The sequence below is a fragment of the Crocuta crocuta genome, unplaced genomic scaffold, assembly GCF_008692635.1.
Source record: "Crocuta crocuta isolate KB4526 unplaced genomic scaffold, BGI_CrCroc_1.0 scaffold219, whole genome shotgun sequence".
In the NCBI taxonomy this organism is placed as follows: domain Eukaryota; kingdom Metazoa; phylum Chordata; class Mammalia; order Carnivora; family Hyaenidae; genus Crocuta; species Crocuta crocuta.
This window is the reverse complement of record NW_027551572.1, coordinates 8,525,425-8,553,139: the sequence shown is the minus strand read 5'-3', so window position 1 is coordinate 8,553,139 and position 27,715 is coordinate 8,525,425. Positions and strand designations below refer to the sequence as shown.

Below are 27,715 nucleotides of genomic sequence, written 5' to 3'. Positions count from 1 at the left end.
AAGTTCCTCCTAATCCTCCTATACGTGCAAACATATGATATTTGTCCTTCTCTAGCAGGGCCATCTTAATTGTAGAGGATTCAACAAATGGCTTAACTCTCTGCATTCAGTACTGCGTTCATCTAATCCACTCCACTTGTTCTGATTTCTTTCTCATCAGCATCCTAATTATGTTTCATTTCCAGTGCAGATATGTTACCAGCAAAGAGAATGTTGGTCACCTGCTCTATGATAATTATATCTCATACTTATATAGACTACTGTCATTCTGCTTTTATCTGTCAGTTTTATGAACTTGACATTATAATGTCACTCTTGAGAAATATATATGATCGCCTTGAGTTTCTGAGCCTATAGGACTAGGTATCAGACAAAAGCCTGTGCTCAGTTAGCCAGGGATGCTTTGGGGGGACTCACTAGAGATGGCCAACCTGGTCTTTCCCAATAGACACACCCAAGTCTTTATCCCTCTCTGTCTTGAATGAGTATGACCTTCTTTTTTCCTTTGGCTTTCTATTACAAATATAGAGAACACTGTGGAGTTCATTTAGTCGAGGACTTAGAAAAGTTCAGTGAGTTGGCTGGCATCAGTCGGAGCCAGGCTTGGAAACCAGGCTGTGCGCCACGCCACCCCCTCTCGGGGCCTGGTGCTCTTCATACAGAGTGCAGAACACTCCCTCAGAACTGGTGCTTGGAAAATGTGATCATTTCTGTTGTTTCTAAGGAATGCAAGGCTGTACTTTTTTTGTTTGCATTATATTTTCAAATGTCTTATGTTTAAAATTACTGCATATGAGTCAGGGAACCTGTTAGAGTGTACAGAGATTGGTGGTGTCAGTGTTAGTATAGGGTAATTTAAATTTATCAGACACTGAAATGAATGCATTGATGTGCTTTATTATTTGTTTAGCTGGATATTATGTTAATGCTAGAGGAGCTATGTAGTGAAGACCCGGTTAGGAATTATGATGTGACCGATGCCAGTAGCATAAAAATTTAGAGCCCTAGAAGAATGTAAGAGTTTCCTATGCGACTTAAAAAGTTATGTACCCCAACATAACTTAAGGAATTTATAGAGTTCTGTGTGGATGTCTTTACTGTTTGACCTAAAATGCTTTTGAAAATTTTGAGTATGTGATGAATATGGTAGATACTATAAATTCAAATAGAAGCAGTACTAAAATGCCTAGTGATCTGAAGGGTACTAGAAGTTAAATGATCTAGAATTTATTCAAATGATAGCCTTTCAGAACTGCATGTTAACAATAGATGATATGGGAAGCAAGACCTTCTGGAGGAAAGACACAGAATTTGAAGTCATATAGACCTGGTTCAAATCCTGTTCCCATCACATTTTTAGTAACCCTGGGCAAGATACTTAACCTTTCAAAGCTTTTGTTCCATCATCTACAGAGTAAGAATTATATACCTTATTGGTTGTTTTTTTTTAAATGGTTATTTATTTTGGGACAGACAGTGTGTGTGTGCAGGGGAGGGACAGAGAGAGATGGAGACAGAGAGAATCTTAAGCAAGTTCCACACCCACCCTGGAGCCTGACATGGGGCTTGATCTCACGACCCTGAGGTCATGACCTGAGCTGAAATCAAAATTCAGAAGCTCAATCAGCTGAGCCATCCAGGCGCTCCTACCTTATTGCTTGTTTTAACAGCTACACCATCCATGTAAACGATTTCCTAGCGTCGTGCCATGCAGTTTTCAGTTAGTAAATGTAAGGTGCCATTTTTGCTAAGTACCTCGGAATATATTCTATTCGTGTCTCTAATGGAGAGGAGTTAGGTTATAAATTATAATTCAGGAGAAAGGTATGAATAATATGTGTATCTAGGGTAAGCTTTACTTGGATCCACAAATCATAATATAACTTGATATTGGAAGTTTTAGAAAAGCTGCATTTGTTTTGTTTTTTATTGAAGTATAGTTACAATGTGACATTAGTTTCAGGTATACAACATAGTGATTCTACAACTCTATACGTCATGCTGTAGTCAACACAAGTGGTAGCTACCATCTGTCACCATACAACTGTATTACAGTACCATTGACTATATTCCCTATGCTGTACCTTTCATCCTCGTGACTTAGTCATTCCATCAGTGGATGCCTTTATCTCCCACTCCCCTTCACACACTTTGCCCCTCCCCTCCCTTTCTAGCAACCATCAGTTCTCTGTATTTATGGTCTGTTTCTGCTTTTGATTGTTTTGTTTTACTTTTTAGATTCTACATGTAAGTGAAATCATTTTACCTAGTATAATACCTTCTAGGTCCATCCATGTTGTTGCAGATGGCAAGATCTCACTCTTCTTTATGGATGAGTAATACTTCAGTGTGTGTGTATGTGTCACATCTTCTTTGTCCATTCATCTGTGTATGACATTTGGGTTGCTTTCACATCTTGGGTATTGTAAATAATGCTACAGTAAACATAGGGGTGCCTGTGTCTTTTTAAATTCGATGTTTTCATCTTTGGGGATAGATGCCCAGTAGTGGAATTTCTGGATCATATATTTATATTTTTAATTTTGGGGGGAACCTCCATACTGTTTATCAGGGTGGTCACACCAATTTACATTCTTACCAACAGAGCATGAAGATTGCTTTTCCTCCACATCCTCACCAACATTTGTTATTTCTTGTCTTTTTGATTCTAGTCATTCTGACACATGCAAGGTGGTATCTCACTGTGGTTTTAATTTGCATTTCCCTGATGATTAATGATATTGAACATCTTTTCATGTGTCTGTTGGCCATCTGTCTATCTTCTTTGCAAAAATGTCTATTTAGGTCCTCTGCCCGTTTTTAATCAGATCATTTGGCCTTAGGCTGTTGAGTTGTACCCATTCTTTATATATTATAGATGCCAACCCTTCATCGGATATGTCACTTCCAAATATCTTCTCCCATTCAGTAGGTTACCTTTTTATTTTGTTAATGGTTTCCTTTGCTGTGCAAAGGCTTTTTATTTTGGTGTGGTCCCAGTAGTTTATTTTTGCTTTTGTCTGAGTAGACATATCTAGAAAAACATTGCTTAGGTGGCTGTCAAAGAGATTATTGCCTCTGTTTTCTTTTAGGAGTTTTGTGGTTGCAGACCTCACATTTAAATGTTTGTTTATTTTGAGAGAGAGAGAGAGAGTACATGCACGCATGTGAGCTGGGGAGGGGCAGAGAGAGACAGAAAAGTCAAGCAGGCTCTATGCTGCTAGCATAGAGCTGGACATGGGGCTCAAACTCATGAACCATGACCTGAGCCAAAAGGAGTCAGACACTTAACTGACTGAGCTACCGAGGTGCCCCCAGATCTCACATTTAGATCTTTAATCCATTTTGAGTTTATTTTTGTGTGCGGTGTGAGAGAGGGGTCCAGTTTCCTTCTTTTACATGTAGCTGTCCAGTTTTCCCAGCACCATTTATTGAATAGACTGTCTTTTTGTCAGTGTATATTCTTTTCTCCTTTGTTGTAGATTAATGGACGATTTAAGCATGGGTTTATTTCTGGGCTCTCCATTCTGTTCCGTTGATTTGTGCATCTGTTTTTGTGCCAGTCCTGTACTCTTTTGATCACTACAGATTTGTAGTACACCTTGAAATCTAGGACTGTGATACCCCCAGCGTTGTTGTTCTTTCACGAGATTGCTTTGGCTATTCGGGGTTGTTGCAGATCCATACAGATTTTAGGATTATTTGTTCTAGTTCTGTGAGAAATGCTGTTGGAATTTTGATAGGGATTGAATTGAATCCATAGATTGCTTTGTAAATATGGATATTTTAACAATATTAATTTTTCTTGTTCATGAGCATAGAATAGTATTCCATTTGTTTGTATCATCCTCAGTTTCTTTCATCAGTGTTTTATTATAGCTTTCAGAGTGTAGGAGGTCTTTCGGCTACTTGGTTAAGTTTATTCCTAATTATTTTATTCTTTTTGTTACGATTGTAAATGGAATTGTTTTCTTAATTTCTTTCTGCTACTTCGTTGTTGGTGTGTGGACACAACTGATTTCTGTATATTGATTTTGTATCATGTGCCTTTGCTGAATTCATTTATTACTTCTGATAACTTTTTGATGGAGTCCTTAGGGTTTTCTATGTATAGTATCACGTCATCTGCAAATAGTGACGGTTTAACTTCGTCCTTATCAATTGGATGCCTTTTATTTCTTTTCCTTGCCTGCTGTGGCTAGGACTTTCACTACAGTGTTGAATAAAAGGGGGAAGAGTGGATATCCATGTCTTGTTCTTGATCTTAGGAGACCTCAGTTTTTCACCATTGAGTATAATGTTAGCTGTGAGTTTTTTTATACCTTTATTATATTTAGAGGTTTGTTCCCTCTAAGCTGATTTTGCTGAGGTTTTTATCATGAAGAGAGGTTGTACTCAGTCAAATGCTTTTTTGCATCTGTTAAGATGATCATATTTTTATCCTTGTTTTGTTAACGTGCTGTATCATGCTGATTGATTTGTGAATATATAACTGTCCTTGCATCCCTAGAATAAATCCCGATTGTGGCGACTGATCCTTTTAATGTATTGTATAATGTGGTTTGCTGATATTTTGTTGAGGACTTTTGCTTTCACGTTCAGGGATATTTTATATTGGGGATATTGGTCTGTAGTTTTTGTGTGTGCGTGGTGCTTTTGTCAGGTTTTGATATCAGAGTAATGCTGGCCTCAGAGAATGTATCTGGATATATCACTCTCTCCTCTATTTTTTGGAACAGTTTATGGAGAGTAGATGTTAATTCTTCTTTAAATGTTTGGTAGAGTTTACCTGTGAATCCATTTGATCCTAGACTTGTTTGTTGGGAGATTTTTGATTACCAATTCTCTTTCATTACTAGTAATTAGTATCTTCCGATTTTCTATTTCTTCATGACTCAGTTTTGTTTGTTGGTATGTTTCTAGGAATTTATCTATTTCTTCTGGGGTTATCCCAATTGGCTGGCGTATAATTTTTCATAGTATCCTCTTAGAATCCTTTGTATTTCTGTGATGTTCTTTGTTACCTTTCCTCTTCCATTTCTAATCTTACTTATTTGGGTCTTGTCCTTTTTATTCTTGATGAATCTGCCTAAAGGTTCATCAGTTTTGTTTATCTTTTCAAAGAACCAGCTCTTCATTTTATTGATCTTTTTTGTTGTGTTTTAGGCTCTATTTCATTTATTTCTGCTCTGATCTGCATTATTGCCTTCCTTCTAGTAACTGTGAGCTTTGTGCTTTCTTTTTCTACTTCCTTTAGGTAGAAGATTAGATTTTTATATTGGAGCTTTTTCTTAAGGTAGGCCTGTAAAGTGCAAATTTCCCTCTTTGAACTGCTTTCACTATGTCCCAGAGATTTTGGACATTGTGTTTTATTTTGATTTTTTTCCATGTATTTTGTATTTCTTCATAGACCTGTTGTTCTTTGAGTAACATGTTTAGCCTCCACATGTTTATGGGTTTTTTCCAGGTTTTTTTTACTTGTAAGTCATTTGTAGTTTCACAGTTTTATAGTCAGAAAAGATGCATGATATGATTTCAGTCTTCTTAAATTTATTGAGACTTGTTTTCTTAGCCTGACATATGATCTGTTTTGGAGAATGTTCCATGTGCACTTGACAAGAATGTTATTCTCTTGTTTCTGGATGGAATGTTCTGTGTATATCTGTTAAGTCTATGGGGTTTAATGTGTTCTTCAGAGACACTGTTTCCTTTTTGATTTTATGCCTGGATGATCTATCCATTGAGGTAACTAGGGTATTAAAGTCCTGCACTATTATTGTACTACTGTCAATTTACCCCTTTATGTCTGTTAATATTTGCTTTATGTATTTAGGTGCTCCAATGTTGGGTGCATAGATGTTTACAATTGTTATATCCCTTTGTTGGATTATTATCTTTATCTTTATGTAATGCCCTTCTTTGTCTTGCTACAATCTTTATTTTAAAGTATCCCTTGTCTGAGTTTTGCTACTTCAGCTTTATTTTTTCACTTTTGTTTGCATGATATATCTTTTTCCTTCCTTTCACTTTCAGTCTGTATGTGTGTTTGGGTCTGAAGTGAGTCTGTTATAGGCAGCTTATAGATAAGTGTTTTTTTTTTTAATCTATGTCACCACCCTGTGTCTTTAAAAAAAATTTTTTTAATGTTTATTCATTTTTGAGAGAGAGAGACAGAGTCAGAGCACACATGGAGGAGGTGCAAAGAGAGAGGGAGACACAGAATCTGAAGCAGGCTCCAGGCTCTGAGCTGTCAGCACAGAACTTGACACAGGGCTTGACCTCATGAACAACAAGATCATGACCTGAGCTGAAGTCAGACACTTAACCAACTGAGCCACCCACGCACCCCCACCCTGTGTCTTTTAATTGGAGCATTTAGACCATTTACATTTAAAGTAATTATTAATAGCTAAATATACATTGCCCTCTCATTCATTGCTTTCTAGTTGTTTTTGTAGCTCTTCTTGCTCCTTTCTTCTTCTCTTGCTCTTTTTCCTTTTGATTGATGCCTGTCTTTACTATTATTCTTACCTTTCTTTTTCTTTATTTTTTTGTGTAGCTATTATAGGTTTTGGGTTTGTGGTTACCATAAGGTTCATATTTAACATCCTCAGTATATATTAGTTAATATATTAAGTTGATAGTCACTTTAAGTTAAACACAACACATTTTTTAAAACTTCTATTACATTCTCTCTCTGCCACATTTTATGTATATATATTCCTATTTTACATTTTCTTGTTTATACTTTTTTTCTAATTATCTTCTTTTCTTTTCCACTCTAAGAAGTTCCTGTAACATTTCTTGTAAGGCCAGTTTAGTGGTGATGAACTCCTTTAACTTTTGTTTGTGTGGGAAATGGGAAACTCAGTCTCTCTCCTTCTGTTGTGAATGATAACCTTGCTGGGTGGAATATTCTTAGTTGTAGGCTTTTTCTTTCTGTTCTTTGAATATATCATGCCACTTCCATCTGCCTTGCACAGTTTTGCCTGAAAAATCATCTGATAGCTTTATGGAGTTCTCTTATATGTAACTATTTACTTCTCTTTTACTGCTTTTAAAATTCTCTCTTTACCTTTAATCTTTAAGATTTAAATTACTATTTGTCATGGTGTGGACATCCTTGGATTCATCTTGTTTGGAATTCTCTTTGCTTCTTGAACCTGGATGTCTGTTTCCTTCCCCAGGTTAGGGAAGTTTCCAGTTATCATTTCAGATAAGTTTTCTGCTCCTTTCTCTCTTTCCCTTCTGGGACCTCTGTAATGTGAATGTTTGTTCAGTTGATGTTGTCTAAGAGATCCCTTAATCTTTCCTTATGTTAAAAATTATTTTCTTCTTCTTACTATTCAACTTGTGTACTTTCCATTATCCAGTGTTCCAGATTGCTAATCTGTTCTTCATCTGCTAACCTGCTGGTGATTACCTCTAGTGTATTTTTCATTTTAGTTATTGTATTCTTCAACTCTGGTTCTTTTTAATATTTTCTTTTTCTTGTTGAAATTCTCACTGAGTTCTTCTACCCTTCTCTCCAGTCCATGGGCATCTTTATGATCACTACTTAAACTTTTTATCAGGCATATTGCTTATCTATGTTTCATTTAGTTTTTTTTTTTTCTAATATTTTATTCTTTCATTTCGAGCATATTCCTCTGTCTTCTCATTTTTCTGGACTTTCTTTGTTTCTGTGAATTAGGCAGGACAACTACTTCTAAACTCAGGAATGATCTTGTGTATGGTCACCACTGTGTCTACTGTGTGTGCCTGGTGATGGGCTGGCAGCTGGAGCCCTGATTGGCATGGGTTGGGGGTCCTGGGGACTCCATGCCAGGGCTTCCCCGGTGGGATGGCTGGAACTCAAGAGGGCATGGGCAGGGGCAGTCGCAGAGCTGTCAGCACAGAGGGCTCCCTGATTGGGCAGTGAAGCTGAAATGGGGGGAAGCCAGGGGTTCCTGGGGCTCCCTGCATGGAGGATGCCCTGGTAGGATACCTTACACTAAAGTGAGCATAGGCCAGGACTGTCCTGGGGCTCTCTATGCAAAGGGCACCCTGGCAGGACAGCTGAAGTGAAGTGGGTGCAGCCTGGGGTGTCCTGGAGTGCTCAGTACCGAGCGCACCCCGGCAGGGCAGTTAAAGCTAAAGGAGGCGGGGAGCCAGGAGGTGCCAGAGCACTCTGCACTGGGGTTGCTCTAGCAGGTCGTCTGGAGCTGAAGTGGTGCCGGCCGGTGCGCTCTGGGGTGCTGTATGCTTGTGTCACCTTGGTAAGACGGTTGCAGCTGCAGTGAATGCCGACCAGGGCTGTCCTGGTGCACCCCGTGCTGGACCCTGAGGGCACAGCGTGGCTGGTGTGAGATGGGGCCCAGTGTCAGCTCTGAGATGGCAGGTCAGCTGCGCTCCTGTCTGCACCGCAAGGTGGAGGGGAACGCAAACCGTGGCGTTCGCCAGCCCCTGCAACTCCAAAGTCCATCAGCTCCCTTGCCATTTAGTGGAGTCCTGGGGCTAGATCTTTTCTAGTTCAGTTGTGTTTTCTTAAACCGCAGCCTGCTCACAGTCCCTAGTAGTATCCCTTCCCCCTGCAGTTCACAGTTTCAGAGGTAGTGGGTTCCAGCGTTACTGTCTTTCTTGCCATTCTCTGTGCAGTCTTTTGTTGTGCAGAAGCCGTTCAGTCAGTCCTCAGCCCTTCAGGAGGAATTTCGCTATATAGGTGTAGGTGTGGCATGTCCACGGACGAGGTGCATTCAGGGTCTTCCTGTGTTCCTGTCCTGGACCCCAAAAATCAAAGCTGTGTTCTTAGTATCTGAATGTTACCATTTTATAGAAATTGTAGTAAAAATTCTACAATTGTAGAATTCTCCAGAAAAACATCTACAAAACCTGAATCAGGTTTACCAAATAGTTAATCTACTATTAACTATTCACCTCTCCAGCCCTCTGGGCCATGACATTATGAGTTCTGATGTTCAGTAATTACACATATATTCCTTTGGCATAAGTCTTGGTCCCATTGTAAAAAACAGGTGTTTGTGGAGAAAGAAGTATAATCTGCCATTTGTACCTTAGTGTGAATAAGTTGATAAGACTCTTCCCTGTAAGCAAGTTTTGAGGTGGGAAGGTGGCGAGAACAAGGATGACTCAGAGTTTGAGCCCGGGGGAGATTGCCAAGACGCGATAAGAAAGGACTGCAGAACGGTGATGCTTACGATGGGTCCTTCAAGCATCTGGTTACAATTCGACCTGAAGTTCACATTGCTTAGGCCAGTGACCTTGGCTCAGAGCCTGGAGTCCCAGTGTACTAACCCTGATCCTGGAAATAAAAGTCCCTAGATACAAGGAAAGGAGGGAAACTTCTATTTATTGATTATTGTCTGAGCCAGGAATAATGCAAAAGGCCTCCCATATATTATTTCATATAATTCCATAATATTTTTAGTCAGTTCTACACATAAGGAAACAAAGACTGGAAGAAATAATCATTTGACCAGCAAATCTAGAACCCCTGGTCCTATTGTACTACACTTGGTGAAAATGAGAGACTAGTTTAGCAGAAATTCCGTATTGTTACCAGACAAGCAACAGTGTAGAGGGTGAGTGGAGGAAATTTATTTGAAAAACAGCAAATGTGTTCCCTTCCAACTTCACCTGTTTCCCACTTCTATTTCTTTTTCCTCATCCAGCTGCCTCCTGCTACCCACACAGCAGTTTCACTCCCCTTCTCCATATTACAGGTGTAATGGACAGAGGTAGAAACAGAGAGTGTTGTGCAATCTCCCTGTTCTCTGTTTCTTTTTCCAGGCTAGTCTCCCTCATCCAGGTGAATGTACAAAAGTGATATCAGGATCCAGGATGGCCAGAGTTGAGTCTAAGGCAGTCCGCAGAGTCACAGTCAAAATGAAAAGCTAAATACTGCTGCTGTTTCCAGCAAGAATGACCTTGTGGGAGATGCGCCCTCCCAGTTTAGATCCCCACCCAGCTAAACCACTTTATGGAGCCAGAATGTGAGGGGGCTGTATCCCTAACACCTTAGATGTATCTCCTCCTCTCATTATATGCTAGCAGAAAGGGCTTCCAGACTTTGGAGACTAAACACAGGGATTCACATGACAAACTTTTGAATTCCTGACTATGACTGTGAGCATTTCCTTATCTATAAAATATTCATTATACAACATACTCCTGGGATTGTTGTGAACAGTAAATAGGACAGTATGAAATATGAAACAGCGCTCCTGACTTCTTAACCAAATGCCGCTAATCTTTCCTTTTACACTTTCCACCCTGCTTTCTCCCATTCCTGCTCGCTCAGCTAATATGCATGTTATCATATCCCTTTTAAAAGATAGGACTGGGGGCCCCTGGGTGGCTCAGTCGCTTAAGTGTCCAACTTCGGCTCAGGTCATGATCTCATGGTTCGTGGGTTCAAGCCCCGCGTTGGGCTCTGTGCCGACAGCCAGCTCAGAGCCTGGAGCCTGCTTCAGATTCTGTGTCTCCCTCTCCCTCTCTCTCAAAAATATTTTCTAAAAAAATTAAAATTAAAAAATAAAATACAGAATTGGGGGCACCTGGGTGGCTTAGCTGGGTAAGTAAGTGTCCAATTCTTGATTTCAGTCATTATCCCAGGGTCATTGGGATTGAGCCCTGCTTCAGGCTTCATGCTAGGGGTGGAGCCTGCTTGAGATTCTCTCATTCTCTCTCTCTCAAAAAAAAAAAAAATTAGGACTAGAATTTGGGAGATTTGGTAAGATTTGGTAAAGGCCATAATCCTCATGAAGGGTCAGGAGTTTCCAGGCATGTCTATATGGTATAAACCAAAAGCTGATTCATCTACCAACTCCTTGAGGACTAGAACCTATGTCTTATATGACACAGCATAACCTGCTAATATTTGGTATGGCACCCTTGTAATACCAGCTTTTAATGAGTTCTAACTAGCTGCAGCCAGTCCTTTCCTCTTTTATGTCATCTCTTTTAAACTGCCCACTGTATGTATGTACATGAAGCAACCAAGCACTAAACAAGTCTCCCAAGTTCAGGATTCAAACTTTGGTGTTTCTGATTTCAAGTTCTTTTTTTTCCCCCTAATACACTGCCTGCCAATTAAAAATAACTGCCTTCATTTGTTTTGTTTTTTTAACCAAGTATTTAATGGACCTTTATTTGTGTGAGCTACTATGCTAAATTCAGGGTTTATACTAAGATGTAGAAGACCCAATCTATATGAATATACAGAAATTGTGATAGGAGGTAGAATGTGGTACATTTCATAATTAATTACCAAGCGAAGGGCCCTGAGGTTCAGGGATGGGTAAAATCACATCTAATTGGTGCAGATCATCACAGGTTCCACGAAGGAGGGTGTGTCTGGATGGAGCCTTGCAGGTTGCATTGCCTATTGCGTGTACTGTGCAGTGAACTTGAGATCTAGGGGTCTTAGCTGCTATTACTTTTTCTTACCAGCCACTGTTACTCATTGCTCACTCTGTCTTACTGTCTGTTGCTGCTCTTTGAAATCGAAAGGAGCAAATAACTGGAGAAACCACCTTGAAGAGAGTCTGTGAGGAAAGCAACTACCCTCAGACTTCAAAACTTCCTCTCACTTTCTCACTTGGGTGGATGGATATAGCATAATGTTTAAGAGCCCACTTCTTATCTGCCAACTGCTGGAGGCCTCAGTTCTTTCAGCTATGAAGTGAGGATGCCTCATAGGCATCTTTCTGTGGAGTTAATGGGATTCTGTATGTAAAGTGCTTAGCTTCTCTAGGTGCCCAGAACATGGATACTTAATAATACATGACAGCCATAATGAACAAATGCGCTAGCTATGTCAGTATGGCCAGATAAATATAAGAATGAATGGTATATATTTGTCTGGAACATCAGAACAGTGATATTAGTTCTAAATGTTAGGATTAGCAGTTCCTAATGACTTGAGAGCTCGTTCAGCAAAATTAATGCGTAAGTTGCATGATGGCAAGTTATGGAAGGCATCGTAGTGACCAGATCCCTAGCCCTTCGAGGGTAGCTAAGAACTTCATGCTGAGCTGTTGTTTTCTATCTCCTTATTGCCCCTAAGTAGCTGCCCAAGTTGCAGTTAATCCAGTATGTCTCGATGAGGTACAAAAATTAATGCTGGAAGAACAGCAGGACTGTGCAGAGTCTACAGCTGACTTTGCCTGTCGGTGACAAAATGCTCACTTTTGCCCAGTCAAGAATCTTCTCTACCAGTAGTCTTTTTATGCTTTGGTTGGACTCTAGTTACTACATGAAGGCCTGGCGATGGTCTATAATAAAGAACCTTGAGCAGAAATACTCAGAGAAGTTAAAGAGAAAAAAACTACTTTGGGTTACATGGGTGATTGTTTTGTTTAACTTAGTAATGTAAACATGAAGTGTTAAACACTGTAGAGGAAAAAAATTTTAATTTACCTTTGAAATCTGTTTTTTTAGTGTCTGCTGAGAATCAGATAAACTTGGCCTTGCATTGTACATGAGTAAAGAGTTGGTTGGTGTTTATATTTTTAGTTATCACATGACAAACAAGGTCTAAGCTGAAAAGTAATTTAGGTTAGGCAGGGAAAGTTCTTTACATTGTATTTTCTCTTAGAACAGCATTTTTTTGGTCTTATATTAATCACATAAGGATATAAATTTGTGGAAGGGAAGCATCTATAAGTATAAATATTAACTTCTGCCTTTTATTTACTTAGAAAACATTTTTAACTTTTTTTCTTAAGTATATATATATTTTAGTAATGTCTGCAACTAACATGGGGTTCATGCTCACAGCCCTGAGAACAAGAGTCATGCTCTTCCAGCTGAGCCAGCCAGATGCCCTAGAAATTTTTTTAAGGAGTAAGACATTTTTTTTAATGTTTATGTATTTATTTTGAGAGAGAGCGAGCGAGCACAAGCAGGGGAGGGGCAGAGAGAGAGGGAGAGAGAGAATCCCAAGCAGGCTCCATGCTGTCAGCACATGGAGCCTGTCATGGGGCTCGATCTCACAAACTGTGAGATCATGACCTGAACCAAAATCAAGAATCCAGATGCTTAACAGACTGAGCCACCCAGGTGCCCCAAGAGTAAGACATTTTTAAAGAAGGGGCTATAGACTCAAATAAAAAAATATACTTGGAGATCTTTAGAAAATCAGTCATTCAACATTTCTAACCTCTAGCATAGTTTAAGGACAACTTCATGCCCTAATTAAACTAGAATCCACATTGGGGATATACCCTGTATAGATTATGAAATCTGAGATAAATTGTGCTGAGCAAATGGACTGAATGCATTTAAATATGGTTTGTGATTAAGTACAGTGTAACAATTAGAATCATAATGGGTTAAACTTAATTACCATAACGTGAGGAAACAAATGGGAGATGTTTAGGGAACCAGTATGAGAAAGTTTGAGCTTCTATCAGTTTTGCAAAAAGTAAAAAGTATAGGTGTTGTTCTTAAATGGAACTGGGCTTGAGTCTCTTACCCAGCACCTCTCCCACCTTTTTATATCAGCACACAAGTATCCAAGGGTCCTCTAAGCACAGTTACATCTGGGACCTGTGTACATGAGAAATTATTCCCAGCTGTTTCCCACTGTGATCTGGCCTCAAGCTCTTTGAATTAAGAATGTTGAGACTAATAATTAAAATAAAGATTGGATCCATTTAAGTATAGATTGGCAACAGAACTCCTTGCAGGAAGACTGAACCGGACCCCTCCCGGGTGTTAGCGGTGTTGTATGCATGCTCCTTGTTCTACATGAAAATAATATGCTACCTAGTTAAACTGCTTTTCTTTTTCATCAAAATAATCACCAGCTTTTGCCTATCTTGAATAAAACTGGGTTTTTGTTAACTAACTTCAATCGATATGCACCAAGGAGGATATAGATTAACCTTTCATAATTTACCAGGTGGGGATGGTAAATTCTTTTGGTGCTGTATGTTAATCTTCCTTTGCTTTTAATAGGTAAATGAAATATTCCATTTTGTGATCATGCATGACTCATTCATTGCTCATTGTCTTCCCACTGATTTTTTTTTTTTTCTGCCTTGAGCCAGCAAGAAAATCTTACATGAGAGGAGGGAGGAAAAGAGACAGAGTTGAGGAATACAATACTTAAATACTGTTGCTTGATTTTCATTGGTTATCTCCTTTCTTACGGTGGCCAGTCTAATCCAGCCTTCCTTGTCAAATCCCTTCCCTCCCTACCCTCCCTGCTAGGGGCTTCACAGGGTGTCTGTTGCTAGAAGCTGACTACAGGCAGTATGTAGGCATCTTTCATTCAGAATGGACAGTAATATAGTGAATAGAGAAGAAAGCTTTTAGAAATGTATCATTTGTCAAAACTGCATGGCTTTTAAAAAGGGACAGAGAGATGCTGAATGTTTTGTATGTTAGCATCGACTCTTTATTTCTGTTCAGACTCTTAAGTTTTCAGAAGCTTAAATCTCGAGCCCTTTAAAAAAAAAGGGAAGAAAGAAGAATTTTTCTGGTTAGTCGACCTCTTTTTAAGAAGTGCTTCATCATCCTCCTCCACCTCTCCGCGATGTTTCTCTGCAGCTCTCTGTAGATTAGGGTTCTGTGCTGGCTGGCAGAATGCTCATTTGTTAGCTGAATAGAGTTCATCGACAGACCTAGATCAATACAGGTTTTATTTCTTTCCTGTGAATTCCAAAATGCCATCCAAAGAGTCTTGGTCGGGTAGGAAAACTAATAGAGCTGCAGTTCACAAATCCAAACAAGAGGGCCGTCAGCAAGATTTATTGATAGCAGCCTTGGGAATGAAACTGGGTTCTCAAAAGTCGTCTGTGACAATCTGGCAACCTCTGAAACTCTTTGCTTATTCGCAGTTGACATCACTTGTTAGAAGAGCAACTCTGAAAGAAAACGAGCAAATTCCAAAATATGAAAAGGTTCACAATTTCAAGGTAAGTATATTTGTTTTTAACCTTTTCTTAGAAGAAAGGAAATGCACATTACTTGAGCTATGCAGTATTAAAGGAATATCTTTTGATGTCTTTTTCAAACTACCATGACTAGGCTAAAATATTCTTGCTATTTAAGGAATGAAGATGTTTTAAGCATGATTTTATTTCAGGAATAGCTGACTATAGTTAATAGAATCCAACTCCATTTTCTCTAATGCTGATTTAGTATTCTGTTTAATCAGTGTACACTCAGTGGTAAAGTCTTGACTGACATTTAAAAGGTCTCATTCAGTAATGATTTCAACATTATTTTTATGATGCAAATCTGCCTAACTACCTTTGTCGGATATTTCATGAGAGGATTAGATCTTATCTCCATCCGGTTCTGGTGAAAAGCTTTGGCTATAAGAGGCGTGTGTTGTTGCATCTGGATGGAGCAGATGGTCTGCATTTCCCACGGTTTCTGTCTTTTCTCCTCTGTGAATGCACTGACCATGACCAGAGGAGGGTGGCTACCGTCAGACTGTTACTGCTCACACAAGCAGCTTCTCTGTACTGTCTGAGTATTGCTTTCCCCTCGTGTGTGTTTTTAATTATTGTGTTAATGTGTTTTACTAACTATAGTTTAATCATCTTTCGTCAAGCTGGTATGTGTGTTGATTCAAGTTGCCTTCGTGTATAGCATGATGGAAGGCCTTGAACTTCAGTCATTTGCAGCTGGGCTGAGAAAACCTAGTGTGAGGCTGTGCACAAGAACACCCAGGCACACTCCATGGATGGACACACCAGCAATGCTAGAGTAACTCCACAGGAGTTACAAAACTTTACGATGAAGTTTCTGTTTTCAGTTTAGACAGAATATCATTTGTTTTAATAAGTAATTTGTTTTAATTTTGGTTTCAAAAGATGATAGGCTGAGAAACTCTGATCTTCATTAATGTATTCAACGTTTATTCAGCAGATATATTCATTCAGAATGTACCAGGCTCTGTAGTAGAAAATTTCATTTCAGATTTGCAATTCATCCTGATTTTTAATGCTAGCATTTATTTTATTCAAATGCCAAATACCCCCCAATATGCTCTACTTTTTAAATGAGGAATAGATTTCTTATCAACCTCAGATCATTTGAGGATAAAGGGTAAATTCTAAACTGTTTGGGCTGTATAAAGATTGCTAATGTTTCCAGGTAAACCAAATACCATTTTCTTCTCCCTCTTTAAACAGATTATTAGGGAACTTACCTTTCAACTAGTATCTTTGATTTTCAATGAAATTGAGACCATTCGATATGTGTATCTAGTCTCAACTACATCTTCCATTTATGAACCTAAACAGCACATGCAAGTTCCTAGGCCTCGGCTTCTTCTTGCATGACAAACTGGTCATACAGGGTTTTTATATGAAGAAAATGACCCCAAGTAAATTCTTTTACAGATATAAAGTTGTATGCATGTTGGGTAAAAATAGCCATTGAAGTTCCTAAGCCAGAAACTATGCATACTGTTCAGATATGGCTGAGATTTTAAAATGTAACTCCAAAGATGCCCCCTCTGGTGTGTTCAGCAGGAACAGATTGACCTATTAAGCCATTTTAGTGCTAAGTCAAGTTCATTGATTAAAAGCAAATAGTAAGTCTCTTCAGGGATTTGCATAAACAAGTACATTCTCTCTCTCTGTATTTGGTTGTATCTTCCAGTAATTTCTCAGTTTTAATTTAACACATGGCTTTAATGAGCAAGTTTTGAGCAGCCAGAAAGTGCTGGCTCTGGGACCAGTTGTGACCCCTAGCTTGTTACCCAGACTGTTCTAAAGATACTTGTGGGTTTTTTTTTTTCCTGGGGGGGGGGGCAGGCACATTAAAAAGAAGTCTGCTTTCCTTCAGCAGAGTTGAAAAATTAAAATCAAGTGGGCTGAATTTTTTGTAAAAAAACAAAAAACAAAAAACTGTGTTCCGGAAAGAGCTCTTATTAGTGAAGCTGTGTTACATATTTTTTTATAGTTGCTAATAAGGTCAGAAGCCTCACAATTTGATTCTTGCCATTGAAATTACTCTGTTTTTTAAAAACATGTTTCTGTGGGGTGGCGTTATAAAAAAGAGACAAGAAAGGTGGGAGGGGTCATCGTACTGACTTCGGAGAACATCCCCAAAGAATTTGGACCCAGTTCTCTCCCACACAAATGTTCACTTAGAAGGTCACCGCTTGTGATATGTAAGTATATGCGGTTCAGACATTTAGGATGGGAATAACTCTGAGCATTTATACGGAGAAAATCGTCCACACGGTCTTGCCATTGACTGTTTTCTGTGTTGGTGAAAGTGCATTCCGCTAACCACAAGCCCACTCTCCAGGGCCTCGTTTCAATGTGCTTTTCTTTTTTGCTTCTTGAACTGCCTTGTTATATAACATTGCTCTGTGGCTTTGAACAGCTGCCAAATCTCATTTCAGAAGGTGACGCCAAGACTGCCTTATACCTTTGGTGAAAGCACTCACCAAGGTGAGAGACCAAAAAAAAAAAATCAACCAGGCCAACTCCAGGCAGGTGTTTTGTTTTTTTTTGAGTGTTTGTTTTTTTTTTTTAATAGGAAAAAAAAAGGGCAGGAAGGCTTCCCATTTACTGTTATGCAATGCGGCCTTTTAAATTTTTTCTGTTATTTATAAGGACTTGATAAAGAATCACAAGTAACATAGTTGTCTCTCTTAGAGAGGTCATCATTTAAAATATAACTGTACCACATCCTTTAAAACTGATTCTAATTTGTCCACATAGAGTGAAAATAATTTTAACCCTTTCCTGGATAAACCTCATTTTAAGAACCGCCCCTATCCTCGCACAAGAGAGAGTCGTTAATTTCTCAAGCAAACTTAAAACCAAAAACTAAACAAACCGTTCTCTGACATTAAAAGTAAAACCCAGGCATGCTCCACCAGCAGTGACCACACCCTTACATTCCCTGTGCGAGGCTCTCCGGGGACCATGATAACTGAGACCTGGCCCTGGCCCTCGGGAGCTGGCTTACCGTTTGTATGACCTTGGGCCCCCGCTTTATCCTTAAGCCCCTGCTGCTTCTGCTTCAGCAAAATTGAATTTCTGGTATGCGTTAGGTACATGGCAGCTACTGTTTTTGTTATTACAGCTGACCCCTCCGTGGATATTTTTTCTAAACCCATACCAAAGCTTTTTCTTGCTTGGGGACAGAGGCTGTGATACAGGTGACAACCCGGTGTGACGGTGGGGCTAAAGAAAGCGCCTGCTCCTCCCTGCGCTCCCAGGCACAGTCAGATGTTACATAAGAGCAGTTGCGTTTTCCTGCACCACACGGTACAGTGAAATCCTCTGTAGGTCTCTGACTCCCTCCAGATTGAACTATTTGGGGTTTCACTTGGCATAATTCAAATAGCTCTCTAAAATAAAGCTTCCGCATAACGAAAATAACCACAGAAACCTGGCTACTTACGCAAGTGAAATAAATAAGAGAACATTAAGAATTAGAGTGAGAGGACACTTTAAAAATAGAAGTTTAGTCCTTTTTTTCAAGGTAGCCTTGAAGTGGCGACTGGTTCACTTTAGAGTCTGAGAGAACTTGCATTCTGCATATAAATGAAAGATGTGACATATTAACGGATTTAATGTTGCTGGGATAATATGCAGGCAATGAATCCCGAAATGTGAATTGATACTATAACTATAATTAAATAAGACTATACCACGTACCTTATAATATTTAATAAAATCACTGATTCAAGACCTTCCGGGTTTAAAGCGGCAGTAGTGAAGCTGCCAGTCCTGGCCAACAGACCAGACGTTCTGCTGTCTGACAAACTGAAGGATCGAGATGGCCAGCCCTCCTGCCGGGAGTGGTCTCTCCTTCCTTCTGAAGGACACACAGGTCCAAGCCCCGTGGCCTTCATTTGATACCCATTTGAGAATACATTCAGAATGAACCAGCAAATAAAAATAGTTAGTATGAAACACGGAGTTAAACTGCGTGATGTCGAGTCCTTTTGCAGCTCTGAAATTCTCTTTGGGCACCTGGCTGGCTCTGTCCATGGAGCATGTGACATGATCTCGGGGTTGTGAGTCCAAGCCCCATATTGGGTGTAGAGATCACTTAAAAATAAAAACAGAAATCTTTAAACGTCTCTTGATTAAATTATATCAAGAAGCATTAGATTTGTTAATATAATTACTTTGTTTTCCACTATTAAAACTTTATTAAGGCCCATATGAGGACATTTTAATATGTTGATTTTTAAAAAGAACTAATCTATATATGAAGGAATATATTTTTTAAAGGTTTATTTATTTATTTAATATTTTTATTTCTAGGAGAGAGAGAGAGACAGTGTGAGCAGGGGAGGGTCAGAGAGAGAGGGAGATACAGACTCTGAAACAGGCTCCAGGCTCTGAGCTGGCAGTCAGCACAGAGCCCGACGCGGGGCTCGAACCCACAAACCGCGAGATCATGACCTAAGCGAAAGTCGGACGCTCAACCGACTAAGCCACCCAGGTGCCCCAAGGTTTATTTATTTTGAGAGGGAGAGAGAGAACCCCAAGCAGACTCCACGCTGTCAGGGCAGAGCCCGTCATGGGGCTCAATTTCTCAAACCACAAGATCATGACCTGAACTGAGATCAAGAGTTGGATCCTAACCGGAGGCACCCTAGCACCCCACGAAGGGATTTTTTAAAAACTAGTTACATTCACAGGCACTGAACTATACTGTCAAGAACTGTGGCCACCGTTGTATTATCCCCACCAGCAACACCACCACCATCCCCACTTCCTTACTCCCCTCCACTCTTCCTTCTCCTTCCCCTCAAGAAACATCTGCAGAATGACTAAATGAGCACACAGTATGACAAGACGGACTTTGGTGGTGGTGTTGATTGTTATTTTGAAATCACTTCTCGTGCAGCAGGAAACTTCAACATAAAAATAGGTTCTTCTAATTTTTTTTATGTTTATTTTTGAGAGGGACAGAGCATGAGCAGAGCAGAGAGAGAAGAAAAGGGAGACACAGAATCTGAAGCATGCTCTAGGCTCTGAGCTGTCAGCACAGAGCCTGATGCGGGGCTTGAACCCACAAACTGCGAGATCATGACCTGAGCCAAAGTAGGATACTCAACGTACTGAGTCACCCAGGGGCCCCCTTCTAATGATTTTAAGACCTGTATTGTTACAGTCTTTTAGTAAAATTCATGTGAGTTTTTAAATGCAATAAAACTCACAGTATCATCATGTTGTCTTATGTTTGGAGAATCTGTGTTCACATTTTAAGTGCTCAGAAATTTGGATACCATTTTGAATTATAAAAGCCCTATAAAAAAATTAAATGCAATGTGACTGATGGAAAAGGCAGCCTGGAATGTCTCATTATTAGACATTATTGTAGGTGTGGCATGGAGGTCTGACAAACATTTTAAAGGAATGTTTTCCTCCAAATAGAAGATTGAATTGAATTATGTATAAATATGTATAGTATTTCTAGGTTATATAAATATATTTGTATGCATCTATAAATAGACACATGCAAAATTCCCAGTTCTTAATGTGGGTCATTTGCAAGAGAAGATACAAATAAAGCTCAGTGCATAGCGAGGGTTCTCTCTCCTTAGGGCAGTCATGCAGGGCAAGTGGGAGATTGGACAAGACCGTCGGTAAGATCCCCATAGGCACTGTTTCAGTTGCTATTTGGTATAGGACTTATCAGATGCTGCAAAAGCCAAAAATAACACATACTACTCTGCTTTTTATTTCTGTCCCTAATGGTGGTGAGGATCACAAAGACTCCAGCATTTCCAGGCTCCTACACTGTCCCTCAGCACCGTAACCCTCAGCCTCAGCCCCATCTAGCTTTCTTACAGTTTGTGACGGTGGCCAAGGAGCTGGTTATAACACCTCAAGTACAAAACTAGAGCATAAAGTCATCTGGAAGGTTACTGACTGCCATTAAACAATCCAAAAAGAAACTTTTCACAAGTTTTGCACATAGTTGCTCATACTTCTTCATAGCCATTTTATGAGGCTGGGGAATTTTAAATGTTATACTTTACCTTTTATGTACTGGAAGAATTAATATTACTGAAATGTCCATACTACCCAAAGTGATCCTCAGAACCAGTGCAATTCCTATCAAAATCCCAAGTGCATTCTTTACAGAGATAGAAAAAAACCTAAGATTTGCATGGAGCCACAATAAGACCAAAGCAATCTGGAGCAAGAACAAAGCTGGAGGCATCAGTACTATCTGATTTCAAACTATATTACAAAGCTACAGTAATCAAAACAGTACGGTATTAGCATAAACACAGACTTACACACCAATGAAATAAAGCAGAAAATCCAGAAACAAATCCATGTGTCTTCAGGCACCTGATCTTCAAAAAGGGTTCCAAGCACACTAAATAAGGACAGGATACTCTCTTCAATAAATTATGTTGGGAAAACTGGAGGTCTATATGCAAAAAAAGAAAAAAATTGCTCCCTTATTTCATATCATATACAACAAACAACTCAAAATGGATTAAAGACTTAAAGACTGAAATATAAGACTTGAAACCATAAAACTACTAGTAGAAAATGTAGGAAAAAAGCTTCTTGACATTGGTGTGGGCAGTGATTTTTCAGACAGGACACTACAAGCACAGGCAACAAAACTAAAAATAGACAAGTGGGATTGCATGAAACTAAAAAGCTGCTGCAGAGCAAAGGGAATAATGCGGTGAAAATGCACCTATGGAATGGAAGAAAATATTTGCAAACCATATGTCTGATAAGAGGTTAGTATCCAAAATATATAAGGAACTCCTACAACTCAGTAGCAAAAAGCAACCCTATTTAAACACAGGCAAAGGACCTCAATAGTTAGTTCTCATAAGGTGCAGTAATGGCCAACAGGTATGTGGAAGGATGCTCGGCATCACGAACCATCAGGGAAATGCAAATCCAAACCACAGTGACATGTCCCCTCACACCTGTCAGAGTGGCTCTTATCGAAAAGACACAGGATGGCCAGTGTTGGTGAGGATGTGGAGAACCCTTGTACATGGTTTACGAATGCAAATTGGGAGAGCCAGTATGAAAAACAGTATGGAGGTTCCCCAAAAAATAAAGATAAAACTACCTTCTGATCCAGCCATAGGTTGCCTTTTCACTTTGTTGGTTGTTTCCTTTGCTGTGCGTTAGACTTACCGTTAGATATAGTCCCAGTTGTTTTTGCTTCTGCTGCTTTAAAATTTGGAGAGGGATTTGGAAGTTTGTCTTTCTTCCTAGAAGACTGTTGGTGGAACTTAAGTGCACTATTTCCTTTAAGTAATTAAAAAGCAATAAAAAAAAAAAAGAACCTCAGGCCAGCCTTGAAATTAAAATGTAGGGTTGTCACTTTAAGCACCTTGAGAGAGAGCCTGGCTCTCTCCCAAAACCAGTTCTGATTCTTACTAGCAACCAATATCTTAATGTGAGATCCTCCAACAAACTACATCTAACACTGTACTATTTTCAGTGTTTATGTCCATCTTACTGATTTAATGTTTTAGAAATTTGGTATCTCTATGCAAATCAGAACCACATGAGATGAGATTTCACCTCACACCTGTCAGAATGGCTAGAATCAGTAAGACAGAACATAACAAGTGTTGGTGAGAGGATATGGAGAAAAAGGGACCCTCATGCACTGTAGGTGACAATATAGATTGTTGCAACCACTTTGGCAAAAAGTATGGCATTTCCTCAAAAGATTAAAAACAGAACTACCATATGATAAAGTATTTCTACTTCTAGGTGTTTATCCCAAGAAAATGAAAACACTAATTTAGAAAGACATATTCACCCCTAAGTTCACTGCAGGATTATTTACAATAGCAAAGATTTAGAAGCAGCCTAAATGTGTATCTACTGTAGCCAGTAGATGAATGGCTAAAGAAGATGTGGGGTGGGGTGGGTGTGTAAAATAAAATATTAGCCATAAAAAAATGAAATCTTGCCATTGGCAACAACATGGATGGATCTAGAGGTTAATGGATTATTATGCTAAGTAAGTCCATCAGGCAGAGTATGTTTCTCACACCTACTATGTGATTTCATTATATGTGGAATCTCAAATCAAAACAGCTCTTTTTCGGGGCACCTGGGAAGCAGTAGTCTGCTTCAGGGTGAAGCTGAACATCTCTTTTCCAGTTACCCACTGCCAGAAACTCATTGAAGTAGACAATGAATGCATACTGCATCCATTTTATGAGAAGTGAACAACCATGGGAGTTGCTTCTGATGCTCTCGGTGAACGCTGGAAGGGTTACATGGTCCAGATCAGCGGTGGCAATGACAAACAAGGCTTCCCCGTGAAGCAAGGGGTCTTGATCCTTGGCCATGTCTGCCTGCTGCTGAGGAAGGGACGTGCCTGCTACAAACCACAGAGAACTGGGGAAAGAAAGTTGCCTTGTGGATGCCAATCTCCGTGTTCTCAACTTGATCATTGTTAGAGAGAGAGAGAGAGAGAGATACAACTGGACTCATTGATACTACCTTACCTCATCGCCTGGGGCCCAAAAGAGCTAGCAGAATCAACAGGCTTTTCAGTCTCTCTAAAGATGATGTCCACCAGTATGTTGCGAGAAAGCCCCTCAACAAAGAAGGCAAGAAACCTAGAACCAGAGCACCCAAGATTCAGCACTTTTTACTCCATGTGTCCTCCAACACAAACATTGACATATTGCTCTGAAGTCTGAAGAAATAGCAGACTAAAAAAAAGGAAAAAAAAAAAAAGGAAGAGGCTGCAGAATATGCTAAACTTTTGGTCTAGAGAATGAAGGAAGCCAAAGAAAAATGCCAGGAACAAATTTCCAAGAGACAGAGGCTGTCCTGAGAGCTTCTACCTCTAAGTCTGAGACCCATCAAAAATAAGATCAGACTTCGAAAAAATAAGTAAGTCAAAACAAACCAACGGAACTCAAACCCTTAGATCTAGAGAATAAACTGATGATTGCTACAGGATAGAGGGGTGGGGAGATGAACAAAATAGATAAGGTAGTTAAGAGATAGGGCTTTCCAGTTATTATAAAATAAAAAAACATGGGAATGAAGGGTGCAGCATAGGAAATCTAGCCAATTATATCATCACAATTTTATATAGTGGCAGATGGCAACTAGACTTATTGTGGTGACCATTCTGTAATATATACAAGTATGGAATCACTAGGTTGTATACCTAAAACGAATACAACATTGTGTGTCAGTTATTTTTCAGTGAAAAGAAATGGCATCTCTAAAATTTATCTCAAAGTAGAGAATCAGCCCGGTATGTGACTCTCAAAGCAGTAATAAAAGAGGATATAAACCCACAGGAAGAACACGCAATAATGATGGTGATGGTGATGATGTCACCTCTGCCAAAATTCTGTTCTCTTCATACTTTTTGTCTCCACATAAAAACTTACTTTCAAGGAACAGTTTTTTTCCAACGTTTGAGTCACATTGGATTTTAAAGGCAACTTTTTGCTGTCACTTTTATCATACTTCCCTTCTCCCCTTTAACTGGGGATTGAGTCTTAATTGTATTCTGCTTATTTTATTTTTTTAATGTTTATTTATATCTGAAGGAGAGAGACACACAGAGTGAAAGTAGATAGGGGCACAGAGAGAGGGAGACACAGAATTCAAAACAGAACCAGGCTCCAAGCTGTCAGACACGAGGCTCGAACCCTCAAACCATGAGATCATGATCTGAGCCGAAATCGGATGCCCAACCAACTCAGCCCCCCAGGTGCCCCTATTCTGCTTATTTTATAATCCAGTAGGATTCAGATGTAATATTTTACGTCTCTAGTTTTTTAAACCTTGTTTAATTAACAAATTAGACTGTCATACTTCATCTTCTTTATGACGCCCCCATGTCAACCGTCCTCAGAGGAAAGTCTTCCTTAGGAGTGAAGGCTACCATGGCTTTAATAAGATGGTCAAAGTACATGTCTGAAGAATGCACATGTCATAACAAATTACCCAGTGATTGTATTGTCAAGTTCCCTGTATCTCAGTACACTCACTGTCATCATTAGGCAGCATTCAGTATTCTTCTGTAATAGGACATAATACAAAAATACCACTGCCTTCATCAAAGAGACCAAAGGACAGAGAGAAGAGATACATACATAACTGAAATAGAAGTCTAGGAGAGATTAATTTTAAGTGAAGAGAATACATGAAAATATTGATTTTTCCTTCTTAAATATTTTATTAGTACTACTGGTATCTGAGAAACCACTACAAATTATTTTTCTAACACACATCATGTCAGTAGTGTTTTGTTTTCTTTTTTAGGTTTCTTAACCCCTCTTCTTAAATTATCTTAAGATTCTTCTGGGTGCAAAATAGGAAAGCTAGAAAGGAAAGGGGAAATAGACCAGTGGTGTTACACTGAAACATCACCAACTGCTCATTTAAAAAATCTTTTTATGGGGCACCTGGGTGGCTCAGTCGGTTAAGTGTCCGACTTCAGCTCAGGTCATGATCTCATGGTTTGTGGGTTCGAGCCCTGCATCGGGCTCTGTGCTGACAGCTAGCTCAGAGCCTGGAGACTGCTTCGGATTCTGTGTCTCCCTCTCTCTCTGACCCTCCCCTGCTCATGTGGTGTATCTCTCTCTCACAAATAAAAACATTTAAAAAAAATCTTTTTATGTCCTTTGGAGAAGAAAAATAGAGCTGGGTGAATTTTTTTAAGTGTTATGCAGACATAGAAATTAACATACAAAAAATATATTTATTTTTAGGTCATGGGTGTCCAAGGATTCTTGTCATATGAGGTGATATCCTGCAGTCTGTTGTATTAGAAATGACATGTTTTGGCTATCTGTGTGCATGGATCTGCCCAAATCAGGCCTAAAATGCTATGTTCACTCCTTTCTCTTTTATAGAACTTCCTTTGTTTAGAGCCCCAGCCCTGATATGTGCCACATCCAGACCACTGCTTGTGGCCTTGCCTGACAAGCTTGCATAGCGGCCCCATAAAGGAAAGGTCCATCTCAGGAAGCAGGAGATTTTGTTTTCATGGTTGCTAGTACAGCTCATTACTCCACAGTTAATGTCTTTTTAAAAATCTGTTTGGAAGCCATGATTGCTATTTACCATTTGATGGAACAACAGTCGGAGACTTTCTGTTGGCAAGTGTCAGAAAGCCCAACTCATGCTTGTAAAGGCAAAAAGGGGATTTACTGGCTTAGATAGTAGGAAAAGTCTGGGGGTAGTTGGTATCCTTTGACTTTGGGGCTTAAAATGGCACCAGAACCCGGTCTCCCAGCTCTGTATTCATTTGCAGCCTTCGTCTTGTGACGCGATGGGCTGCAGAGGCTCCAGCTCTAAATATTCTCAGACTCTAATCAGTTCACAAGGAGACTGAACAGAAAAGTCTGGGCCTGGCACACATTTGCCCAGTTATCTTGTATGCTGATCTCTGAACCAGTAACTCTAGGCAGGAGAGTAGAATGTGTTGATTGACTTAGATCAAGGTCACATACTCTCCTGAAGCTGGAGTCAGTTCCATACTATTCATATGGGTTGAGAACTGTTATGCTAAGAGAAGACATTTATTCTGTGCAGCTAAAAAAAAATAAATGCCCTCATCAACATTAAATTACAAAATGAAGTCCCTAATTCCAAGATCCTAATACACAACCTACTGAACACAACGGTGTCAATGTAACACTTTGCTGAGAGAGACCTACTCATAGAGCATGATGACAAAATAACCCTGAAGAAGTTTAGCCTCTATAAGAGACATTGAGAATTACTGATAAAGTTAATTTTGCGTGTGTAGAAACTGAAGCACAGAGAAGTCCCAGGTTCAAGCTCATATGAAAGATCAATTTTAGAAATAAGTATATAATCTGAACTTCCACTTTTGGCCATGATGGAGGAACTAGATTTACCTTCCCATCTTAAACAACTAACAAACCAGAAAAACATCTAAGACAGCAGTCAGATATTGAACAGCTAGTACAGTACTGTAATACCTGAAAAAAGGAACACAGTATGAGGTGTCTTAAGGTTGTTCTGATTTACTGCTTGGAGGCAGTTTCTCGGCCACAGCACATGGAAGGAGAATCTGAAGAGCGCCCAGTAGTCTAGCTGAGTTGAAGACATAGAGATTGGAGTTCGGTGAGGCAGAAAAGCAGCTGAGGTCTTTGGGACACTGTACCTGGAGGGACAGAGCTGTACACAAAGAGCTCTGAGGATCTGCATTGGGATCTTATTGACTCTTAGAGCAAGTATGTATCTACACATGCGCGAAAGGAGAATATTTTTAAAAACACACGAAAAACAGAAAGCAATAGGCTAAACAATTACTGAAATTCACTCGGGGCTGAGAAGAGTCTTGCCCTGCAGTAGGAGTAGAAAAACATGATGATACATGAGACACTGTTTAAAAGTCCTCAAAGTGTTATCATTTTAGTAACATGACTAAATTAGCAATAGACTAGAGCTGCAGTGAGGAAAGAAATTGAAGCTATTTAAAATAATCCAAGTGGGGGCGCCTGGGTGGCTCAGTCAGTTAAGCATCCAACTTCAGCTTAGGTCATGATCTCACAGTTCATGAGTTCGAGCCCCACTCCGGGCTCTGTGCTGACAGCCAGCTCAGAGCCTGGAGCCTGTTTCAGTCTGTGACTCCCTCTCTCTCTGACCCTCCCCTGCTCACACTGTCTCTCTCTCTCTCTCTCTCTCTCAGAAATAAACATTAAAAAAATTTTAAATAGAATAAAATAATCCAAGTGGAATCTCTAGAGATTAAAAATATATCT

General features: G+C 39.5%; 1 protein-coding gene across 2 annotated transcripts in view; it reads left to right on the top strand.

The window, feature by feature from the left end:
• CHN1 (chimerin 1) overlaps positions 1-27,715 on the top strand; it is a 154,109-nt gene that overhangs the window by 90,954 nt on the left and 35,440 nt on the right. For both annotated transcript variants that reach the window (XM_077751139.1, XM_077751140.1), the window contains one exon: positions 14,847-14,924. In XM_077751139.1, coding sequence (XP_077607265.1) covers positions 14,847-14,924 — 78 coding nt within the window. The remainder of the gene's footprint in view (positions 1-14,846; positions 14,925-27,715) is intronic.